General features: G+C 40.2%; 1 protein-coding gene across 2 annotated transcripts; it reads left to right on the plus strand.

Annotated features, from left to right (window-relative positions):
- Nucleotides 1-67: 67 nt before the first annotated feature.
- On the plus strand, nucleotides 68-24,249 carry wdr35 (WD repeat domain 35). 2 transcript variants are annotated; one of them, XM_024806291.2, is made up of 28 exons: nucleotides 68-410; nucleotides 502-619; nucleotides 1,809-1,880; nucleotides 2,000-2,092; nucleotides 3,717-3,845; nucleotides 3,942-4,075; nucleotides 4,462-4,627; nucleotides 4,728-4,870; nucleotides 6,013-6,138; nucleotides 6,328-6,513; nucleotides 8,048-8,083; nucleotides 8,193-8,253; nucleotides 8,774-8,918; nucleotides 9,293-9,362; nucleotides 9,639-9,692; nucleotides 10,116-10,225; nucleotides 10,347-10,566; nucleotides 10,667-10,747; nucleotides 11,255-11,391; nucleotides 11,599-11,802; nucleotides 11,957-12,103; nucleotides 13,076-13,208; nucleotides 16,416-16,526; nucleotides 19,255-19,419; nucleotides 20,295-20,435; nucleotides 20,631-20,787; nucleotides 23,052-23,292; nucleotides 23,865-24,249. In XM_024806291.2, exons 1-28 carry the CDS (start codon nucleotides 387-389, stop codon nucleotides 24,013-24,015), a joined length of 3,555 nt encoding a protein of 1,184 aa, XP_024662059.1. In that variant the 5' UTR covers nucleotides 68-386; the 3' UTR covers nucleotides 24,016-24,249. The 2 variants fall into 2 exon arrangements, with proteins under 2 accessions (XP_024662059.1, XP_024662060.1); XM_024806292.2 differs by lacking the exon at nucleotides 8,048-8,083.
- The last annotated feature ends 776 nt before the right edge of the window (nucleotides 24,250-25,025 follow it).

A 25,025-nucleotide genomic window follows, 5' to 3' on the forward strand; every position in this document is an offset into this window, starting at 1 on the left:
TCAGCTAATAAAAAAACTACAACTACCAGGGAGCACCGAGTCTCCCAGTTTCCGATTTACCGTTACCACGGGAGACCGAAGGAAGCTACAGGCTCTGAGCACCCAAGGCAGCCACCATTAGCTACGAAACATCGATTTTGAACTATTTTCCAATATATTTGCTGATTTAACGTACTTTATCTGCAGGGAATCTTTAAATTTGTGAGTCATGATTTTATGAACGTCTCTAGCTGACGGTAACAGTTTACCATTGGCCACTTAACACTAGCCGCTAACTAGCTAAGTCAGCAATCTATGCTAAAGTAATCGTCACATTCACCAAATGCTGGAGCCTGGAAATTTCAATGTGCCTGTTATTTGTGTAATGTAACATTATCGCCACAACCATGTTTATATACCTCAGCAAAAAGGTAAGTTCGCAGTTATCTGACACAGCTCACTGGCCACAAGTACGCCAGGAGGACGTAGTGTTGGGTAACAGTTATCTCCCGTGTCTTGTAGATCGCTATTCCCAATAATATCCATCTAAAATGTGTGTCTTGGAACAAAGATCAAGGCTTCATCGCTTGCGGAGGAGACGATGGTCTTCTGAGAGTACTGAAGCTGGAGACTCAGACAGGTAAGATAGTTAAAAAGGTGCACGACTAACAGAGGCATGCACACAGAAGGATTTCCTGCACCTCAGAGAAACCCTTTGATGGTTAGAGAAAGTAAACAATGATTTGCGTTAACGTTAACAACTATAAACACGTGCAACTAGGATGACCAGGTGTCCTCTTTTTTTAATGTGCGACTGCAAGGTAATTAATGTAAGATTATCCTCCAAAACTAAAAATTTAAACAGCATCCCACCTTTTGATTGGCTTTACAGGGTCTCAGTAAAACATGGCACACTCAAAGGAGCTTTAATCATCTTTCTTTTCCATTTTTAGTGTTCCATTCATCCTTCATCAGTTTGTCTTGACCATGTCTACGTGACTAAATTGACTAATTGATGCTGCCGTCTAATTGGTTGATGATATGTTTATGTTAAATGATAGTTGAATAGGTTTACCTAATGGGTGTACCTAAGAGCTATTTTGCATAAACAACCTGCTTGTCACTGGTAGCATTACAGTATATTGATGTCACATTGTCGCAATGACGAATAACACCCCATACATTCAGCTGTGTGCATTTGTTACAGTCCAAGTTGTTATGTAATGCAAATGTGATTCGGATTTAAGGTATTTTGAAATGCTCTTAAAGCGTCTTGGAAATCGTTTTACACTTTCATAATACTGTTGGCTCAGCTCTTGTGCCGCTATGTTCAGTCAACCTGCTGTTGTTAGTTAGGGCCACTGTTTCTTAATGTTTGAGAAAATGTGTGAAATGATTGATGAAATTAGTGTTTTTTTTGTCTGCTGCATTTTATAAGCCCTTTTATTAAATTATGTTTTATTTTTCTTTATTAATTTATACATTTGGACATTTATTGCATAATATTGTGATTTTATTATCCAATTCAGGGTCAGTTGGTGTACCTACACCAACTTTCACAGGGCAAGAGACTAGGTATATCCTAAACAGGTTGCAAGTAAAAAAAAAAAAAAAGAGAAAAAACAAACAAAATTTGATCAGTTTCAGCATCTTATGTCTTATTGTCTTTGTAGATCTTTTTGCATGATTTTTAAATCATTACTTTCATATTTACTTGTCCAAACCTATTTTGGGAAACATGATTGTATATTTGCTAACCATTATAAACACCTCTGGAACTACAGTTACTTGGTGATGATCTGATCTCTTTTACCGTCCTTTGTAAACAGATGATGCTAAACTTAAAGGTCTTGCTGCACCCAGTAATCTTTCAATGAACCAGACTTTAGAGGGACACAGTGGTGAGTTATTTTGTATTAAGTATTTTTTGGCCAGTTTTAGTTATAGGATATTAGTATTCACAATTCTAAAATGAGACATCAGAAAATGATCTAATATTCAATAACTGCCTCCCATGCAGGTGCAGTGCAAGTGGTCACGTGGAATGAACAGCATGAAAAGCTGACGACCAGTGATCAGAATGGACTCATCATTGTGTGGATGCTTTATAGAGGTGATTATTCCATCCAGCTTGTACTGCTGCTCCTGGTGCAGCAGTATAAGCAGAGACACCCAGACCTCCCTTTCCCTGACCACATGCTAAAGCTCTTCCAGGAGAAGACTCAGGCGTTCCCAAGCTAGCCAAGTGTTGATTCTGTTCATGTTGATGTAGCGTCTTCAGTAGGAGAAACGTTTTATCACTCATCTAAGTGACTTCTTCAGTCTCAGCTGGCTGCAGGTTTCACCAGGCTTGTAAACAGTACATTTGCATTATGAAACTAGCACCACTGACATACAAAGGACTGTGAGGTCCGTTTCTTGATCATTAATATGCAAATTGTCATGACCGTTCATGAACTACTGATCAATGGCAATTGATCAGTGGCCATGAGTACCATTCACAGAGAGTTGGGTAGTACCTTCGATTAAAGCATTGTAAGATGGTGAAAGACGCACCCTCAGGGCCTCCCATCAATTCAGAAATGGTCTTTCCCTTTTTATGTAAATGGTCTCCTTGACTACCCGCTCAAACCAGCGTTCCTCCCTGTCCAGGATGTGTACATCCTCATCATTGTCCTGGCCTGAGGAGTTAGCTCGTCTGTGTTGTGCCATCCACTTAGCCAGAGATTGTCTGGCTTCCCCGATGTTTAAATCATGACAATCCTCCTGGGACTTTACAGCGCACACTGAATTACTCTGTTTGTGCCGGGGAACCCGATCTTTGGGGTGGACCAGTTTTTGGCACAGCATGTTTTGGGCTTTGACAGCCACAGAGACACGGTGTTTAGAGAAAACGTGTCTCAGCTGTTCCGATACTCCAGACACATAAGAGATCACTAAAGGTTTTCGATTGGGCAGCAGTTGTCTTTTTTCTCTCCTGCATTGCTCGGAGCTTTCTTTAGGTTCCTTCCCAGCTTTGACAAATATCCAGCTGGGATAAGCACATTTACTCAGGGCCCTCTTGATATGATGTTCTTCTGCTTCTCTGGCCGCTGTATCTGTGTTGTAGTGTCCTGATGACACCCAGTTTGTGCTCCAGTGGATGATGAGAGTAAAACTTTAAATACTGATCCGTATGCGTTGAAAGTTGATCTCACAGCCCACATCCTGCCAGTGTCTTCCAGGTTATTTCCTTCAGAATCCCACAAGCTCGCCAAGCTTCATAGGGCTCCTTCCACAATCTGGTTCACACTTGGTTTCGAACTCATACAGTAGCTCAGGTTCCTTCCTCATCAGATAGGTGAGATTTAATGTCCTTATAAGCAGTTTTAGTAATTGGGGAGCGAGCCATTAGAGCCTCTGACCCTGACATTGACCTTGGGTGTGACCCAGTCGACATGGCATCAGATACCTATGCCCCCTCTTATGGGTGGTGGATCCACAGGAGAATGAGGTCGTCCGTCTTTTGCGCTGAGCCAAGCCCAAGTTGTCAGGCAGTCACGCTCAATTACATACTTTCACTCTGTGTCTGGGTACAGCGTGACCCAATGGTAACCACATGCCGGACAGAGTAAGTATGTCCTTAGTTCTTTTCTTTATTAGCATTATTTGATCATTACTGCATGCAGGCAAAATACAGAAACAGGTAAAAAAAAACAAAAAAACATGTCTTTAACATTTTTTTTTGGTCTATTAAGGTGCATGGTATGAAGAGATGATCAACAACAGGAACAAGTCAGTAGTGAGGAGCATGAGCTGGAATGCAGATGGTCAAAAGATCTGTATTGTGTATGAAGATGGGGCTGTCATCGTTGGATCTGTAGATGGTAAACTGCTGCTTACTTAACAAAAATAATATTTGTGGAATTTTCTGAGTATGTAAATATGAATATATCCTTTATTATATATCCTCATCTCTTAAGGAAATCGGATTTGGGGTAAGGAGCTAAAGGGAAGCCAGCTTGCTCATGTGGCATGGTCGCCGGACAGCAAGATACTCCTCTTCGGCATGGCAAATGGTGAAGTACACATCTATGACAATCAAGGAAACTTCATAGTAAGTTTGTAAGCTTAAAAACAGTTAATTCTGTATGCTACTAGAATAGCTTTGCATGATTCAGAGTTGAACATAATGCTGTTTTTTCTTATAGTTATAGTTCCTTATAGTTGAGCAAGTTAATGAATTGTCATAAACTCTAGTTTTCTAGCTACCTTAATTGTTTCCATCCCCATCTCTGCCTCTATTCCACTGTGATAAAGTATGACAGAAACTAGCATGACCATAAATAAACATGAAAACCAGCTGAGACTCGATATAAAACAAGTGCATATAAAAGTATTAAATAATGCAACTATAATATTTATTTTTTTTATTTTACTTCACTGTGACTCAAGCAGAGGAAGGATATATGCTAACTCTTATTGACTCGTGTTGGCTTTCAGATGAAAATGACCATCAGCTGTCTTGTCAATGTGACTGGAGCTGTCAGTATAGCAGGTATCCACTGGTATGCAGGAAGCGGGGGTTACGTCGAGCCGGACTGTCCATGTCTCGCCATCTGTTTTGACAATGGAAGGTGTCAGATCATGCGTTATGAAAGCGACGAAAGTAAGCCACAAAAACAAAATTTAATTTCAAATTTCGTCACTCGTGTTAAATTAAACCTTTTTACAGTTCTTTTTTTGGTGCTCATACCCCTTTTCTTCAGACCCAGTGTGCATTGATACTCTGATGAATGTGGTCAGTATCCAGTGGAACCACTGTGGCAGTGTGCTGGCAGTGGCCGGTTCCCTTCGAGGTGCAATGGAGAAAGAGTTCAATGTGGTGCAGTTCTACACTCCGTTTGGAGAGGTGAGCATTATGGCTTTGATATAAGATGGGATTTTGCTGTTCTATATACCATCTGGTACTGTCATTTGGATCCAGGTTAAGCATGCATGGGGAGCTGATATTGTTGGAAATCTTGGCTCAAAGTTCACTGATCAGAGGAGCCTGATTTTTGACTTACATAATTTTATCTAGACTTTCAACACATTTTGTACTGCTTAGTACAATAATCAGTAATCCTCAGTAATCTACGAAAGGGCAACAATATCAGCATGATCTCAGTACTGAGGAGAGTCTGTACCATAGAACGGATTTAATCGATAAAGAAGATTTTACTCTGCAGCAACAAGCAAACAAACCCACTACACCAAATTAGTTTGTCTTCAACCATCTCTCCTACAAATGCACACTTTTTTCTTTTAAGCTAGCTTTGTGTAGGGGACCGATGGGTCATTTCAAGAAAATAAGTTTACAGTTGAAACACTGAAACTTAAAAAACCTGAAAAAGATGAAATACCACTCTTATTCATATACAAAAATGGGCATTTCATATTCCACAGGTCTGATGAAAGAGTCAGTTTATAAAGATAACAGTCTTCCTGCAAGTCTCTAGACAGTGGAATTAGAACAGCAATTTTCTTTTTATTGTTGTTGTTGTTTTTTGTTTTGTTTTGTTTGTTTTCACTTGCTTGTCAGCAATGCAAACCAAGCTCTGGATATAGATGTACAGGGACGATTCCAGGGAAGCAGTAGTGCAGTCTATTAGTCAGTCCCAGTGGGTGTTGGACTCCACCCACAAGTACAAGCCAGCAAGAGCTTGAGAGATGGATCGGTGCAGCATCAGTATTGTGGATGTGGATGCTGTATCAGTCTGTTTTGGTGAGGAGAGTTAAAATGTACTTCTGCTGTCACCTTTGACCACTGTTGGTAGTTACTAAAGAATAAAGTCTGGATATCTTTGAAATAAGTGTCAGAAAATGGATAGACAGTGTTCTTAAAGACAGCCAAACACTGTCTTTTAACTTTGTGCACATTTTGGACTGAAACCATTGTGATTACTGAGAAGAACTCTTTGGATGTTTGTACTTCACAGGTTTGGTTAGTTGAAGTGATATTAAAAAGTTGTGTGACATTTTTTTCGTTAATGATCTTCTTTGTCTGTGCAGCATCTTAGAACTCTCAAAGTGCCTGGGAAGCAGATGTCAGGAGTTGCCTGGGAGGGAGGAGGGCTGCGCATTGCCCTGGCTGTGGAGTCCTTTATCTACTTTGCCAACATTAGACCAGATTATAAGGTGCATGCCAACACATGTGATTCATGAAAAATGTCTTTTGCCCTGGTGAACATGATGGTAAATCTCTAGGTTTATCATTGTTTGGAAGGTTTAATCTGCTTTGATAGCTAAAACAGTAGAGCTAAGCAGTCTATGATCATATGTCTGGGTTTAGCTGTATCTATCCATCCTTTTTCTGTCTTGTAACAGTGGGGCTACTGCTGCAGCACGGTGGTGTACGCCTACACAAAGCCAGAACGCCAAGAGTACTGCGTGGTATTCTGGGACACTAAAAACAATGAGAAGTTTGTCAAGTATGTCAAAAGCTTGATGTCCATCACCACCTCTGGGGACTTCTGCATCCTGGCTAGCAAGGCAGATGACACCCAGCCTCAGGTATGAGCGCCTATAGATTACATGACCTTAAAGTGATAGTAGAAGCAACCAAAATACTGACAGATCTCTGCTGTTTTCAAATACTACAGACTACTTTAATACACAAATTACTACTCTGTATGACTTTAAAGGTACTTTTTGTAATTACCCTCTGCAGAATTTTACTGAAAAATTTGCCACCAGGGGGAAGCCATTTACAAGTGGGTGTGTTCTGCTCTCTGATGTGTGCTACAGTGTAACTTTTGATATTATGTTTTAGCTTCTCACCAGGCGTTGCCTCTTCCTTGGCCACCACTGCAAATAAGAATATGTTAAATAAAGGTTCCACAGACTTACAGTGCTAGTCTTCTACTGGTGCTATTTGGAAAATAGAGCACTAATTTAACTAGTTTTTCTCTTCAACACAGCATGCACATTTTGGAAGTAAAGTCATAGATCTATGACTTTACTATATGATATTATTTCTTTAAATTGTGCTGATAATTTTTATTTTTGTTATTTTTGAAAGTTTAAAAATAATTCTTAAACACAAGAATTTACAAAAAGTATCTTTAAGGTTCATACTGAAGGGCTGGGCGATATGGACCAAAATTAGATGGATGGTTGGATAGCGAGAAAGAGAGACAGAGACAGAGAGGGTTTATTTAGATGGCTTTACATTCCATCAGACCGACTTAGAGACACGGGGGAAACAAATGCTAACAAATTAGCTAACTATAAGAGCTGCAAAACAAAGAGTTAATTTATACCCAGAGTTAAGTTATTTTAACAAAATTAAAAATGACATAAGAAAAATTTTAACAAAAACTTAAATATAACTAAACAGCATAAATCATTTTTACACTACACATTCCACATTGCATTCCCTATAAGGAATACTGAATGAGTTAAAGTAAATTAAGTTCTGAACATAGACAGGTTAACATTAAGTTAACTTCTCTAATAGAACTCATGTAGATTCAATAAATGTCAGATGTAATGAGAATGTATGAAAACAAAAATTTTCTTTTGTTACTTTGTTATTTCTGTTTTTATTTATTAATTGTTGTTTTTAAGTTTTTATGCAGTGTAACTAAGATAAAGATAATTAAAATGTGTTGTGTAGAGTATTGGTGCATAAAGTTACCAACTTTATAGTCTGCAAATGTGGCCAGGGTTTAAACATGAATAAGGCACATGCCATTTTCTGAGTGATAAAAATGATTGTTTTTAATTCCTTGGCTTTGAAGAGTAATTTCCTTCTCAGTGTGCTCCAACTGCAAAACCTTGTTTGCTAAAATTTTAAGTTATTATTTGTTGTTGGACCAGAACTTCAGGTTCTGAGAGTTGGATACAAGCACTGGTGATTCTTTACATTGCTATGAAATTATGTTGCTATATCTTTTAAAAATCAATATATCGCCCAGCCATAGTTGTAGAGTTAGAGAAATCCAGCAACAGAGGTAATAAAAACAGTGGATTTGGACTAGTGTGAGGATCACAAATGTTTCTCTGCTGTTTTGCCTCCTGTTTTTTCTAATCCGTCGCCACACAGGAGGATGCTGAGGTAGAATCTGCGAGTCATGGGAGGGTAATGTACAATTTAAAAGCTCACACCCCCAAAAAAGAGGACAATTTGTTATGACATAAAGTTTTAAATTGACCTGCAGGATAATGTCACTCCATTTTGTGTTTTTCAGTATGTCCTGATTTTGTTCAACTCCATCGGGACACCACTTGACTCAAAATACATAGACATCGGTGAGTTTCATATGATGAGAAATACTTGTGGTGCAGCATTGGTATGATTAAGGCCACTGTTTGTCTTTAAGTCAGTGTGAGAGATCACACCACATTCATAGAGACATAGCTTACATCCTACCTCCAGCCACCCAGCTTCCTTTAGCACTGAACACTGGCTGCCTTTATGTTGCTCAGTGGGCTTTGCATATCCCAACTTGATAAACAGCGTTAAATGAAGTGTGTGTCAAACAGTAGGTCTGGAGACTGTTTGAGAATTTCTCCACAAAATTTAATTTGCAGAAAATGTTCAAGGTGTGCTGTGAGATTACTGCTGTCACCCACAATAACCTTGAGCATCTGTATGAAATGAGGGTCCTCTCAAGGGCACAGCATGCTTTTACATATTGAGACCCTGATGTTTTAACCACGGAGAAGCTTTGATCTTTTCAGAGCTGGCACTGTTAGATTCACACAGTCCCATGCTGTTATATATTTTAATCTTCTCCCTCATGTGATGCTCACTTTTTTATTTCTTCAGATCCAATGTTTGTTACCATGACTAAAACCCACGTTATCGCTGCATCCAAAGAAGCTTTCTACATGTGGCAGTATAGAGTGGCAAAAAAACTGACTGCCCTGGAGATCAACCAAGTGACAAGAACAAAGAAGGAGGGAAGGGAAAGGTGAGCTCACATGTTGCAAACTGGTCACGGGGACTGGACGGGTATAGAACAAAGCCAGGTATTAGCCAGAGAGTAAATCATGGAAAGATACGGGAAGGCCAGGTCACCACAGTGTTAGAATCTGTGAGCCAGTGGATGAAACCACAGGTTTACTGTCTCACTGTTGCTGTGTGAGACTTGATAATGATGGTGCAATAAAAAGGCTTCATTCATGTGAGTTTCCAGACCAGCGGCTTGGTGTGAACTAATGTTCTGCCAGATCTATCCTAACACCTGGATTACAAGTCACGTCAGGTGAACTAGAAGCTGTTTGCCTGTCTGGCTGTCTGTCTCTGTGGCTCCTTCTCATGTGTTCTGACTTCCTGCACCTCCAGGGTCTATCACATCGACAGCACTCCATCTGGAGCTAGTGACACCAGCCCAGATTTCACAAAGGCCTTCACAGTAAGAACGTTGTGTATCTCCTGTCTTACATTTCAATAAAGTGACACTTCTTCTGTTCTAAACTTAACACTTATTATCTGATTACATTCAAATTAAACACTCTTATCTCTGAACTCTCAAGTGTTTCTGTTAATGCAATTAAAATATACAGATATATGGCTTTAAAAGTACTTATTTAACTACTGACTGGTGAGAAAAGGATATTTTTTATAATTTAAAGTAAGATGGATTATTGTGATTCTCACGTTGTGTATGTGCACTTATGTTTTATTTCAGGCAACTCGAGATCCCATCTGTTGCATTACAGCTACAGATAAGACCCTGATTGTGGTATGTACAAACCTGAATTTATAAAAGATGCACATGAACAAAAATACAGACCGCAGAAACTTAACAACCTCACACCCCCAAATACAGCTGATTAAAGCTGTAACTATTGCATGTGAATTGTGTGCCTCCTTTCTCTCTGTCTTGTGCTCAGCCTCCCCAAGTAAAGTCTGAATGTGAAAACATTTCTTCATAGTTAAACAAATATTAACCAGAGTTTTCTTCAGTCTGAGAGGCTGGTCTGTGACATGATTAAGCTAGCTATAACTGGAGTTGATTCATATGAATATGTTGTTTTATATGTTTTTTTATATAATTTGTATATGTGAATATTCATGTTTTCTTTGCTTGCTGTATCCACGTCAGTCTGGCAATGAACCATATAATGGAATCAAGAGTAAAATAACTGTGTGTACGTCTTCACAGGGTCGTGAGTCTGGCACCCTCCACAGATACAGTCTCCCAAATGTTGTTCTCGTCCAGAAGTACACTTTGAACAACAGAGCCCATTATCTCTCCCTAAACTGCAACTCAAGGTAAGTGTTGGTGTTTTATGGTGTTACAGGTTAGCACCAGTAACAGGTGTGCTTTACTGAGTAATTTTAGGTTGTATTTTTGAGTCTAATGTCGTCGTGTATAATGCTTATTTTTCTTCAGTCGTCTGGCCATAATCGACATCGCGGGTATTATGACTCTGTTGGATCTGGAAGTTCACACTTCCACAGATAATGGGACTGGAAACCAGCCATCCACAGGAGATCCATCTAAGTTTGAGCGCAAAGATGTTTGGGACATGAAGTGGGCAAATGATAACCCTGATCTGTTTGCTATGATGGAGAAGACCAGGATGTATGTATTTAGAAACTTAGACCCAGAGGTGAGTCCTTAAGTAGTATGCCTGATGTACAGCTCCAACTTAGACTGCACTAACATTAATGTTATTCTTAGTGAGGGTAATTTGTTTATTTAAAAAACAGGAACCCATCCAAACATCTGGATACATCTGCAACTTTGAAGATCTGGAAATCAAATCTGTCCTACTTGATGAAATCATGAAGGTAAATGTCTGAAACAAGTTGCATGAAGCCCAAATATAATATGTAATGCAGTCATATTTATTTTTAACTATGTTTACACAAGTATGTCTGTTTTTGAAAGACTATAAGATGTTAAGGGTGAATATGTAGGCATTTTATTTGGAAAGTTCAGTGCTAGCTAGCTAATCTTGACTCAGCTCAGCCGACTCGGACAGGTCGGTTTTAACACGTATCCACATCATTCAGCTGCTTTTCCAGCGAGTTCCTCATCCTGCACTCAGTCTACAGTTCAATCGCCCTGCATAGGAGCTGTGACAGTAGTTTTCACTTGCTCTGCAAACTGCACAGACCATTACTCTTAACTGCTACAGGTTCTGGTCAGACTGACCAACAGCAGTTTGACACTGTGACCTTGGCAATCACCTAAATTATTGACTATGCCATGGCCCCAGCGACTGAAATTTCAAAATAAAATATTTGACACTGCTATTCTTAATTATCATTTAAATAAGGAATATTCCATTACAGGATCCAGAGAGACCAAACAAAGACAACCTCATCAACTTTGAAATCCGCTCCCTGAGAGACAGTCGGGCACTGATTGAAAAAGTGGGCATTGAAGAAGCTTCGCAGTTCATTGAAGACAATCCTCATCCAAGACTTTGGTAATTAAAAAACTTTCCACCTCTGTTCTTAATTCAATATTGTTTTTTTAAATATATATATGTAGTAATCAAGTCTTTATTTTATCCTTTTCATTCTTTCAGTGTTCTGCTACAATTTCCTTTTGCAGTGATTAAATTTTCTTTGCATGTTTTGGTGCTACATTATTTCTGTAAGCCAAAGAACACTCTCCTTTCTAAATCTGCCAGGCGTCTGCTTGCTGAGGCAGCCCTCCAGAAACTGGACCTTAAGACGGCTGAGCAGGCTTTTGTCCGTTGCAAAGACTATCAGGGCATTGAGTTTGTCAAGCGCCTGGGAAACTTGCAGAGCGAGCCAATGAAGCAGGCTGAAGTGGCGGCTTACTTTAGCAGGTTTGAGGAAGCTGAACGCATGTACCTGGATATGGATCGCAGGTACAGTGGCTTTTTCTGGTATCCCAAAAAAATCTCCCTACTACCTCCCATTTAAATTTCCTGTAGTGAAGTGAATTATTAATGTTGCTCCAGTACATATTTCTTCCCCCATCCTGTGAAATATGGTGCAAAATGACCATGTCTGTCACTGCAGGGATCTCGCTATCAGTCTCAGAATCAAGCTTGGAGACTGGTTCAAAGTGTTGGCCCTGCTCAAAAGTGGTTCTGGGGACAGTGATGATGCTCTGCTTGAACAAGCCAACAATGCCATTGGAGACTACTATGCTGACAGACAGAAGTGGTATTGAAGTTTTATTCACCCCTTTTTTCTGAGGTTGTTGATTCTCTCTTACAATCTAATCTTCAAGTGTTACTGGTTTCATTTTTTCATTTTTTAAACTTTATGATACATGCCCACAGAATCTGTCATTTTCATCCTTCATCCTTTATAGTCTATCAAATCAGATCTGCAGTGCATTCATTTGTGCGGATGGGATGAGGTGGCCAGTTCTCAGTTGAATAAAGTTGAACTTCAGGCTACTTTATGCAAACTAGAGGTGTCCTGTGTAACCGAGTGCCTCTGGATACCTGCAGACAACTTTTAACACATATGCAACCACTTCATGTTAATAATGAAGTGGCTGCTAAGATGTTATGTTAGGCCTTTTCAATCTGATCCTGAGCAGAATGTAATTGAGGAAGACATTACTCGAAATAAAAATGGAGACAATCATGGAGGCAACGAGATGAGAGGGTCTGCGTCGACTGCTCCTGTATGCCAGCCATGAGGAGAGGTGTATATCTGGTCATCAGTTGTTAGACCTCAAATTGTGGCTCTGACCTCTGTTGTTTGTGATTATTCATTTTAGAGATTATGTGCTCCTGTCATACAGTCATCAGATGTGTCTGTCAGTCTGAACAGCTGGCTCAGTCTCACTCGGAGAACACTGGATTTAAGAGCTGACTGAACTGGCATGTAGTGACTATTGTTTCACTTTCAGATTGATTGTCAGCTGATTGTTTACTGCTGTGCAGGAGACTGTCTAATATTTTCACATCTTTTATATTTCGTAAACCATTTTTAACTCGTTATCCAAGTACACTCCTAGTTGGAGAAAATTGTTGGGAAAACATTTGATTTAATCTGAAGCACTCGAACTCTTGGTTGGCAAAATGGATCAGCTGGATTGGGAGAGAAGTGCAGAGAACAGCCGCAGCTTTTTTTCCCCCTTTTTAAAAAAAAAAAAAACTTTAAATATGATTTCTTTTCAAGGGTCAGTGCTGTGCAGTACTATATTAAGGGTCGTAACCAGGAGAGACTCGCCGAATGCTACTACATGCTAGAGGACTACGATGGCCTTGAACGTTTGACCGCCGCTCTGCCAGAGAATCATAAGCTGTTACAGGTGAATCAGATGCTCTTGGATCAAATGTGTATATATATATATATTAGGGGTGCAACGATACTCGTATCGATATTGAACCGTTCGATACAGTGCTTTCGGTTCGGTACCCATATGTATCGAACAATACAAAATAAATTTTTAAATTGTTTTATCAACTTTCTTTCTGACGATGCTGTCTGTGCTGAGCGCTCAGTGGATCTGCGCTCGACAGTGCAGCCTAGGCGGAGTAGTGGAACGCAGATTCACTGAGCGCAGGGCAAGCTAGCGAGACAGAAGTTAAGCTCTCCTTGCAACATGGCAAATTGAACCTCCCCCACCCTCATTCAGATCTGGCGTTTGGAACTATTTTGGTTTTCATGTGAGGTATGACCCTGAAGGTAAGCGTCATGGACTAAAGTAAAACAGTATGTTGGATGTGCCACGCAAAGCTCAATTACATGGGTGGGAGCTAGTGTGTTAGCACAGTTAGCTCATTAACGTGTTGGCTGTCCAGCCCCATGCACGGGCCATCTGTGGTAGCTCGTTAACGGAGATTTGCCAACGTCATTTCAAAGAGATTTACGCTGACAGCACTAGTGGGAACACAACAAATATGACTGCACATTTACACCGACATCATCCTAGTGCAAAGACAAGTGGAAGCAGACAAAAACAACAAGCACGCATGCTACAAACTTTACCCGAGTTATTTAGACAGCCGTTAGCACATGATTCTTCTTATGGGGACCTGATATGTTTAATATGCTGCTGAGAATTTAGCCCAGAAGAAGCATATAGTATAGCTTTTATTTGGGAAAGAGCCATTTCTCTGTAATAAACTCTCTTTTCCAAAGATGAGTGATTCCTCAATCAGATACAGGGCTCACAAAATCGCCTGCCCGACGTCCCGGGGCTAGCGATTCTTCCAGTCGGGCTACCAAAATCTATCTCTGCCCTGCCCGTCGGGCTATCGTAGGAAGGAAAAATATATGTCAATGGTTTTGCATTCTTTCGGAAATGTAGCTGGGTAATTATGTCATTGGCATCGGTGAGCCACTGCCAATATGTGACATATTGAAATCGCGTTTGAATTTGCGCTTGTTTTTTGCTTTCACTTTGCAATTGCGCGAACTGTGTATTGGTGAGTGATGATAATTTGTGCACCAATTCCTCTGACATCGTCTTATCAATCGTTAGCTTACTATGCAAACATGACAAGTGAAATCTCCTGCAGCAAGCTTAAACATGTGAGAGGTTGATCGCGCAGAGAATCGCTGAGCGTTATGTGAGTGCGTGTGTAAAAGCAGCAGGATATATATTGTAGCGGGTCAGGGCTGTTCGGGGTTCTGTTTGTACAGTTATGTTTTGTTTATGTTGCCATAGTGACGGGTGACGCCCTCTCGCTGCGACGGTGTGTCCTTCCGGGGTCAGAGGGCGCCCTGTGTGTTGTTGTTGTTGTTGTTGTTGCTGTGCTGTTGCCGCGCTGAGCAGTTAGCTAGCGGCAGTGTTCTTCTGCAGATGTCAATAAACGGCTGTGCTCCCTGGCTAGCTCACGGGAAGCAAGACCAAACGATACCTCAGTCTCCTCCTTGTCTGAGCTCGCCACATTGGTGTCAGAAGTGGGATGATGGTGGCACCCCATGTTCTGACCCGAGTGACTTTTCCCCCCTCCGGTCGTGACCGGCCGGTGCGCCAAAAGAAGGCACTTGGACATTTGCAGGACTTTGTGTGGGGTAATGGGGTCGTCGGGGACGACTGACCCCTTAGGTGGGGGCTATGTAGCGGGTCAGGGCTGTTCGGGGTTCTGTTTGTACAGTTATGTTTTGTTTATGTTGCCATAGTGACGGGTGACGCCCTCTCGCTACGACGGAGTGTCCTTCCGGGGTCAGAGGGCGCCCTGTGTGCTGTTGTTGTTGCTGCTGTGCTGTTGCCGCGCTGAGCAGTTAGCTAGCGGCAGTGTTCTTCTGCAGATGTCAATAAACGGCTGTGCTCCCTGGCTAGCTCACGGGAAGCAAGACCAAACGATACCTCCGTCTCCTCCTTGTCTGAGCTCGCCACATTGGTGTCAGAAGTGGGATGATGATGGCACCCCATGTTCTGACCCGAGTGAATTTTCCCCCCTCCGGTCGTGACCGGCCGGTGCGCCAAAAGAAGGCACTTGGACATTTGCAGGACTTTGTGTGGGGTAATGGGGTCGTCGGGGACGACTGACCCCTTAGGTGGGGGCTATGTAGCGGGTCAGGGCTGTTCGGGGTTCTGTTTGTACAGTTATGTTTTGTTTATGTTGCCATAGTGACGGGTGACGCCCTCTCGCTGCGACGGTGTGTCCTTCCGGGGTCAGAGGGCGCCCTGTGTGTTGTTGTTGTTGCTGTGCTGTTGCCGCGCTGAGCAGTTAGCTAGCGGCAGTGTTCTTCTGCAGATGTCAATAAACGGCTGTGCTCCCTGGCTAGCTCACGGGAAGCAAGACCAAACGATACCTCCGTCTCCTCTTTGTCTGAGCTCGCCACAATATTTTAGTTCTGCTGAGCCAAATAAGACAGGTCAGGGTGGAGAAGTGACAGCCAAAGAAAAGCTTACCACAAAACGGAAAAGTTATGACAAATCAGACTATAAGGCAAAAAGAAAGTGCAGCTTTATGGTTTCATGGACAAAAGAATTTCTGTGGCTGCAATATGACAAGTGAAATAACCAGGGCTGCACATAAGTGGTCCGCAGGTGCGCATTCGCTGTCAAAATAAAAAACGGACACAAGATAAGAAGTTGCAACACGTGTTTACATACATAAGATTTTCAGGAGGAGGACAGACATTTGTTTAGAACTCTTAAAGATGTCGAAGAAGCAAGCTCCTTTAAGCAATTACTGTGATGTTCCTCCACCTCCAAAGTAATGTCAGAAGGAGTCCGAACCACAAAAGAAGCATGTATTCTCGGAAAAGTAGTTGCAGGAGGTGAGCTGGCTTCAAACAAATGATGAACGCAGAGAGATGTGGTGCGGAATGTGCCGTGAAAATTTAATAAATGAAAAATTAAAAAGGCATGAACATTTTTTTTGTATCGAAAAAATATCGAACCGTGACACCAAAGTATCGAACCGAACAGTGAATTTTGTGTATTGTTGCACCCCTAATATATATATAGATAGATAGATATGTACAGTGCCAGTTTCTTTAAATATGTTACCTTAAATCACAATCACTCTTCAACATCTTTTCTATATTTATGCTGTAGGAGATCGGTCAGATGTTTGCTACAGTTGGCATGTGCGAACAGGCTGTGAACGCCTACCTGAAGTGCAACCAGCCCAAAGCTGCCGTCGATACGTGTGTCCATCTGAACCAGGTGAGAGGTGGAAAGAAAAACTTTGGCGCCACAATTTCTGAGCAACGCTGAGTGATTTACAGTCAGTGAGCCTCCTGCTGTCCTCCCACTCCCAACCTATGCCTGAGTGATATTTAGCTCCGGGGTGTGAATGCTTATCTCAAAGTCACTGGACTCTTCCAGTGTAAATGTTGGCCCAGGAAAATAGGAACGACACCTGAAAAACCAAGGATGGAGCTGTCTTACAGGTAGATTTAGTTTAAAGGATGTTAAATCTGTGCTTTATTGGCGGTCTCCTCTTCTAAAAGAATATGTCATTAGGAGCCCCAGCTTCCTTCCTTAAGGGCGGTTTCTCCTGCTGTGTTAATACTGCACATTTGACAAAAAAACAGGCAAGCTGTCAGCTACTTTGCCTGTAACCATCTTGTTGTCTTAGATCCCAGATCTCTGAAAAACAGTGTTTGTGCCTAAATTGTCCAGATCTGCTCTCCAAACCCGTCACGACACACTGCTGTTGCTTTTGTGACGAGATAATTAAGAACAGCAGTGTTACATCCGAGTAATGCCCATTGGATTCGGGATATTAATTGCAGTTCTAACATGGATTCATGTTAAAAACTGTGATTTCTCATAATAATTATAGAAATACATTATTTTTAAATGACCATTTTCTCTCGAAAGTTTTTTATTTTATGGTTTAATCATAAATTTACAAAAACAAAAAACTTTTGCCCATGAGAGATTCAGTTCTGATCATTCTTTTTGTGACAGATTCTATAGGTATACATACTGAAAATCTCAGCACTTCCCAGAAATAATAGCTTATTGTAATCTCCCTGCTGGGAGGCATTGTACACAGAGGGACAACACAGAGAGACAAACAACCAATAGTCATTTTCACACTTACAGGCAATTTGGAAACACTAATTTACTTATCTTGATGAACATGAACAACGTTTGACAGTAGTAGGAAGCAGAGGTGGGACCAAGTCATTGTTTTGCAAGTCTCAAGTAAGTCTCAAGTCTTTATCCTCAAGTCTCAAGTCAAGTCTCAAGTAATGTCAGGCAAGTCAGAGTCGAGTCTCAAGTCACTGGTGTAAAAGTCCGAGTCAAGTCACAAGTCTGAAACTTTGAATTTCAAGTCCTTTCGAGTCTTTAAAAAAAAAAACGAAAAAAAGCATGTTGCAGTTATGCTAAATGTAAATATTAGACCATGTAATTTTTAAATCTGTGTTTTTCTCAACACATGACAAAATAGTGAACTTAGAAAATATACACAAATTGTGAAATTGCACCTCTTTAAAATGCAGCTCAATTAAACCTAGCTCCAAGAATAATTTTCACCGACAGTTCTGAGATAAGCTGCATGTTATTCTTGGATGCGGTTGTAGGACCGGCTTTAAAATCGCATGACAAAAATATCATACACATTAAAAAAAACTGTATCACCAACGTAGCCTGGACAACATTTGCTAGTTAGATGAAGTCAGCTATCTCATCTTAGCATATTTATATGCATATTTATAATTATACGGTTCTTGGAGTGAGTGCATACACTCATGAAGTTTAGTAATTTCAGGTCACTGCAACAAGCCCAGGTACAGTTTACCGACGGATGGGTGCAGGACCTTGAAATGCACCGTGTAGAAAGTAAAGACCATCGTATGTATCATAAGTTTACCAGTCTCACAAATCGTCTTCATAAATACACATTCGTTAACCGTTTATAAATAGGACCTTTGAGCTCAACGGTAATTAATTAGTAGTAGAAATAATTTCTGGTACCCATCACAGAAATGTAGCAGTGACAACAATACTGTATGCTGTAATCGTACTGGACAATTAGTGATACAAAACAACTGTTTTATCCTGTGAATAAAAGTATGTGTTTTTGTCAATGTACCATAATAACAGAAGCGAAACGCAATATTGTGTCAGGACAATTTACTATTTATGCACAACAAGCAAAGGAGCATAGCGCGACAATTTCTGTTCAGCGCCAGACTTGCTTGTAACCTATATCACTAATTATGTTAAGAAAAATGACGCATTAACTACAACAGCAGACTGACCTGTGTGTAAATGCTTGGAGCAGACTAACCTGTGAGCTGGAGTGTTCTAGGACGTTATATTTGATCTTTGAATGGCTGCAATCCAGTCGCCTCTTTGTTACTTCGGAAACATGGTTTGAACAATTTCTCTTCAACGACGTAATCCGATAACAACCGATCTCTTTACCCGTCGGCTTCCCGTGGCTGTCATGTGACCGGCTATTGCAGTTAATAATACAACAGCTTCTTGACATTTTTGTGTTTCTTTTTATCGCTGTATAACTGATTTCAATTGAAAGCCTGCGTGCGCTAGTACCGCTTGCCACGAGTTCCCAGAATCCTTTGCGGTTCTACCCGTGAATGACGTCACATTTTCAATCTCTATATAATATGCGTGTTAAATTTTATATTTGGGGTAAAATATCAAGTCTTTTCAAGTAAACCGGTTCAAGTCCAATTCAAGTCCCAAGTCATTGGTGTAAAAGTCCAAGTGAAGTCACAAGTCTTAGAACATTTTTTCAAGTCAAGTCTAAAGTCATAAAATTAATGACTCGAGTCTGACTCGAGTCCAAGTCATGTGACTCGAGTCCACACCTCTGGTAGGAAGTACCTGGAGGAAGCTCGCACCCACATGAAAAAGATGATAAAAAGACATATTTACTTTTTTTTTTTATTTGTATTGAATGTTTTTCCTGCAGTGGAACAAAGCAGTGGAACTTGCCAGGACACACAATATGAAGGAGATTAAATCTCTCCTTTCAAAATATGCGTCACATCTTTTGGAGAAAAATAAAACTCTGGAAGCAGTGGAGCTGTATCGAAAAGCTCACCATTTTCTTGATGCAGCCAAACTCATGTTTAAGGTAAGTCAACATTCTTTTTCATGTAAACCAGCTTTATAGATTAATTTTAAACACATATATAATTTTTATTTTGCTGTATGTTTTCATTAGTCAAGTTAGGTCCTACATTTAATATGGACTTAAATTAGAAAGTCCTTAAAAAGTTAAATGTACCATGCCTTTACTCACACTTTGCCTCAAGTTTGCCAAAGTGTATTAACTCTTTACGCCTTGAAAGCCTACTAGGAGCATCCCTTAACGATATTTCCTGAATGGTTCCTGTCATATTTCAGGCTTTTTTTATAAAACAAAATGACTGGGTTTGCATGAGATGTCAGTGAGGGTGGTCTCTGCTTGTGCAGCTACGTTTGGGGGAAAAAAAGAGAAACTAAAGGTCGTCAGATCACGTTTTTATTGAGGTCATCAAATATTATCTTTTTGGGAAAAGAGTTAACAAATAAAGATTCTGGTTTGTTCCATGAAAGATTAGTCAGTGCTTTGCAAATTATGTTGACACAGAACAAATCACATCGGGAAGATAGGCCTGGTATAAACTTGAAATAAAGCAAATAAATAATACTTGTTGATGTAATACATTTGCAAAAGTTCTGAAAACATGTTTTCACTTTGTCACTTTACGCAACTGAGTGTAGGTTGCTGAGAAAGAAAAATACGCCTCTGTCAGTGCGCCCCAGGGTGGCTGTGGCTACAATGTAGCTTGCCATCACCAGTGTGTGTGTGTGTGTGTGTGTGTGTGTGTGTGTGTGTGTGAATGGGTGGATGACTGGATATGTAAAGCGCTTTGGGGTCCTTAGGGACTAGTAAAGCGCTATATAAATACAGGCCATTTACCATTTACCATTTTACATTTGTGAAAGTGTGGCTTATGTTTGCAGATAGCAGATGAGGAGGCAAAGAAAAGGACACGACCTCTGAGGGTGAAGAAGCTCTACGTGCTGGCAGCACATCTAGTGGAAAATTACCACAAGCAGGTGAAGACGTCACAGCAGAGCAAAGGCAAAGGAAAGAAGACGGAGGTAAACCATGTACACACGTACTATTCCAAATCTTTCCAGTGCATTAGACATTTTTCTGCTGTAACTGTTTGAATAAATTATTTGTGATGTGTTTCAGAGAAAAGAGTCATTCTTGTGCTTATGTGGAAAGACGTCATCTGTTTATGTACAGAGGTTTGTGTTCATATCATTGTGTGTATCTTTGTCTGTAATTAGGCAACGCATGCACTTGCTAGCCTGCTGGAGGAAGATGCAACATCTGCAGACAATCGCATTGTGGACAATGCCTGGCGAGGAGCGGAGGCATATCACTTCTTCCTGCTCGCTCAGAGGCAGCTGTACGATGGCTACTTGGAGAATGCCATGCGCACAGGTGCCAAATCACTCCTGTAGTACTTATTATATTACTTACATTATATAATCATATTTTATATTCTAATATATACACATTGATTTACCTTTTTTGTTTTTCTCTCTAAAATGTGAGAATTTTCTGCTTCTCTTTTTAAAAAACTGATGCAAATGAACTTGGTTTTGTACTTTAAGTCGAATACAAAATACCAACAAGAAACCTTTCTGCTGTTCTGTTTCTGCTGTTTTAATCTGCTGAATTCTTAAACTGTACGAAATTGAGAGACAGTGAAAATATTTTTTTTTGACTACACGAGCATTTTTGCATGTTTTGTACTGTTCTTTGTGTCTTTTAAACAGTGTGTTAGGGCTGAGCAATTAACCAAATGTCTATTTTATCATTTCCATATGCTCCAGCGGTGTGATGAAAAAATCACTGTGATAAATTTTTCCCATTTTCCCTTTCAGCTTTTTTCTTTACAGCTCATTTCCTTTACCTCTGTTGGATTTTTTTTGGACCAGCAGTGTGGCCCAAAATTACTGTAGTTATTATTTGCTTATTTAATAATGGTCATAATTGAGAAACTCTCTCATTTAGTGTAACATATTTCAAGACTGCTTATTAGGCTAAAATGTTGCCCTGTTAATCTAAATCTCATTATAGCCAATGGGGCGTTGCCAGGAGATTCCCAGTTGGCATGAGGAACAGCCATCAAAAGCAGCAATATTATAAAAACAGGAATGAGTTTACAGAACTCACCTTCTCTCTGTCACCCTTACCTATAGACCTTTATGCTCTCGCCACAGTGTCCCTAAAGGTGCACAAAGGCTTGCCCTTCTCTCTCTAAGCAAGACATGGAGTGTCTACAGTGCGTGCTTCTCTACAAATAAGTTTGGACAAGTCATCAGGTGTAATGGATTGTCAAAGTTCGTTCCTGTTTCTTTCATTTAAGGAATATTTCTAAATTGCGACATATGGTCTCCTTAGCTGAACTGGAAAAAATTGTCCATGCATTTGTGTCATCGCGTTTAGATTATTGTAATTCCCCGTTTACCAGCTTGGATAAATCATCTCTTTCTCGCCTCCAAGCTATACAAAACGCAGCAGCCAGACTACTAACTCGCTCTAGCAAGCGAGCTCACATCACTCCTATTTTATGTTCTTTACATTGGCTCCCAATAGATTTTAGAATTCGTTTTAAAATTATTGTTTTAACGTACAGAGCACTAAATGGCCAAGCCCCAGATTATTTATCCAAGCTTCTCACAAAATACACTACTGCTCGCCGTCTCCGCTCACAGACTCAGTTTGTTGGTTGCTCCCAGAACACGTCTGAAGACGAAAGGGGACAGAGCCTTTCAGTCTGTGGCACCAAGGCTGTGGAACAGTCTACCTCTACAACTATGTTTGGTTGACTCTGTGGAATCCTTTAAAAAACAGTTAAAAACTTTACTGTTTAAACAAGCTTTCTGTTGACCAATGCTTTTTACATTTTTATATTTTTAATTTACATTTAAACTCTATATTGTGTATATTGTGCATTTTGCTATTTATCGCACTGTTTATTTTAATCTCTGTGTGCAGCGCTTTGTGACTACCTGTCTATGAAAAGCGCTTAATAAATAAACTTTACTTACTTACTTAAAGGAAAGGTGTAAGCAACAGGGAGAAAGTAAGGAAAGAGATGCAGCTGAAAAATAAGTGCCACCTAACATGGATTTTTCACAAACGTGCATAGCAAAGGGCAGATGGTGGAGAGACTGAAGGAAGAACTCTTCAGTCATAAGCACAAGTTAAAAATGGGTTGTTGCTTTTTCTTTTTTTTATATTGCTGTGGCATATGTTCAATTTCATGTGTTTATGTCGTTTTTCGATTCTCTTTTGAAACACTGTCGTTTGTGAGAAGCAAATCATTTTCCTGGTCACGTCTGCTGGCCTTTCATAGATCTTGACATGGAGCTGAATGGTCGTATGTCTACAGTGTAAACATTCTTTGCATAGATAAGCATATTTTTACCAGATATGCAAAAAGTTCTTTTGGTTAACCGTAATCCTTCTTCTAAATTTAACATTAATCATCAGCTGCAGTGAAGCCACTGAGCCTCGATTTATGAAGGAACGATCGCAGATCAGTGCCTTGGGAAATGATCAATTTTATTTTTTCATTTACATATCTTTTGGTCTTTGGCGGTTTTGTAATTTCACTTGTCCTATACTCAGCATAAGCCTGACTTTTCACTATTTATTATTAATTGATTTTGTTGGTTTTTGTTTTGTTTTTTAAGCTCTTCACCTGCGTGAGTATGAGGACGTGATCCCTCCTGTGGACATCTATTCTCTGCTTGCTGTCTGCTCTGCAGCCAACCGCGCCTTTGGCACCTGCTCACAGGCCTTTATTAAGCTGGAATCCCTGGAGAGTCTTGATCCAGAACAGCGGCAGGCCTATGAGGATCTGGCCTTGGAGATCTTTACAAAGCACAGCCCAAAGGACAGTCGCATGATCGAGTGGAACGCATCATCAGAGGGGTGAGATTTATCGCTAATTAACTTCAAACTCTATCATCAAACTGAGAGCAGCGTCATCTCCCAAAGTTGTGAAAATTATGTCTAGATGTAAACTTTTTTTATTTTATTTTACTGTTATGTTGATTTTGGCGATGATAGTTGAAAGACATGGTGGAGTATAAAGTTTGTAGCTGGTTAGTTGATTAGCAAGCTTCATCTCTAAGCAGTGCAGTGCAATGAACAGATACAGTTACTTTGTAATTACTGCAAAGTAACCAACAAGGGAAGTCTGTGAGGACTAGTGGTCATTAGAGAAACTGCAGCTATTAGCCCCAAATGTTGTGTTGTGATTCATCTCCTTAGGTTTATGAAATAAACTAAATCTAGAACTACAAAACGAGAAAACAGCCACAGCTCAAAACCAGAACCGAAGTTAAACACATTTAAAATGGAGCACCGAAAGCAGGAATCAGTGGCCTCTGCAAAACTTCTGGTCTTTCCTTTGTAGCCCTTTTACTGGTGCATTGTTTTGATGACAGTATGACCTGAAGCAGCTTTCTGTCTTTTGTGTTTTTTTGTCCTTATTTTGTCAGGATGGAGGAAAGATTTCGCACTTGCATCGTAACTGGTCTGCCTGTCCAGGAGTACAGTTGTTGGATTTGCAGTGTGTGCAAACACTGTGCTCATGATCAAGAAATCAGCAAATATAACTGCTGCCCGCTGTGCCACACTCCTATACTGTAAAAGGAGAACAAAAGATGAGAAAATATAAGTTATTTTCATAGAAAAAAGAGAAATGTTAAATCATTTTAACTACTTTCAGGCTTAAAGTTTAAAGTTAAAGTTCCTGAACAGGCAGCTACAGAGGAGCTACCAAAACAAGATTCACCCTAATCTTTGACTTTTACTATAAGCAGTGTAAAATACTTTGGTTCTTTGTATCTATTTTCACGTAAATAAATAATTCTGTTAATAAAACAGCTTAAACTGTTTCTTTGTTCAACCGGAGGAGACGCCAATGCTGAACCATGTTGAAGATCTCTTCAACATGGTTCAGCATTGGCGGAGACGCCAATTGGCGGAGACGCCAATTGAGTTAAGTTAAGCCCACTCTCTTAGCTGGGCCGGTGTCTTCACAGGAGAGCAGGAGAAGGTGGCCGGGGAATGGGAAGTGTGGGCATCTCCTGTGTTAAACTGCTGACTTCATGACCTGGAAGAGCTGGAAAAGAGAGAGACAAGGTTAGCACCAAGACCTTTTAAAGAAGACATTTCTAACATAAATTGGAGCAGAAAACGTGCAAAGTGGTGCAAAAAAAAAGTCACCAGAATGCAAGAAATGAAGTGTCTCAGTACTCCTCAAGACTAAGTGCATCCAGCCACATGAAATCTCTCTTTGTGTGGTCGCCAGGGCACAGCTTCTGTTATCCATTTTATTTTTAGTACATGGAAGAAGGACGAAATTTTCGAGGTCTGTAATTTCACATAAAAAGAAAAACTACAGAGCAAGAGGAGAGGGATCAATTTTTAAGAAATAAAACTCAAAATGTGTGAGTTTAGGCTCAGATGTTAAAACAAAAATATACAAGAATAAACGATGAAATTTTGGGGTTTCATTGCACAAGGCTGGTTCAATCTCCTCAGCCTGCACATGTCTGTGGCTGTATATTGAATATATGGAGGTTATAATTTCCTTCATATAGCCTTTAATTTGATTACATTTCTTTCTGATTTCTTGAATATGTATGACTTCATAA

Source organism: Maylandia zebra, linkage group LG19 (genome assembly GCF_041146795.1).
Source record: "Maylandia zebra isolate NMK-2024a linkage group LG19, Mzebra_GT3a, whole genome shotgun sequence".
NCBI lineage: Eukaryota > Metazoa > Chordata > Actinopteri > Cichliformes > Cichlidae > Maylandia > Maylandia zebra.

What these genes read in the sequence shown, in the direction of transcription:
- wdr35 (XM_024806291.2), top strand. Translation starts at nt 387, where the DNA reads ATGTTTATATACCTCAGCAAAAAG. An exon ending in AGAATCATAAGCTGTTACAG is followed by an intron (nt 13,209 to 16,415) that starts GTGAATCAGATG and finishes TTTATGCTGTAG; the next exon opens with GAGATCGGTCAGATGTTTGC. An exon ending in GGAGAATGCCATGCGCACAG is followed by an intron (nt 20,788 to 23,051) that starts GTGCCAAATCAC and finishes TTGTTTTTTAAG; the next exon opens with CTCTTCACCTGCGTGAGTAT.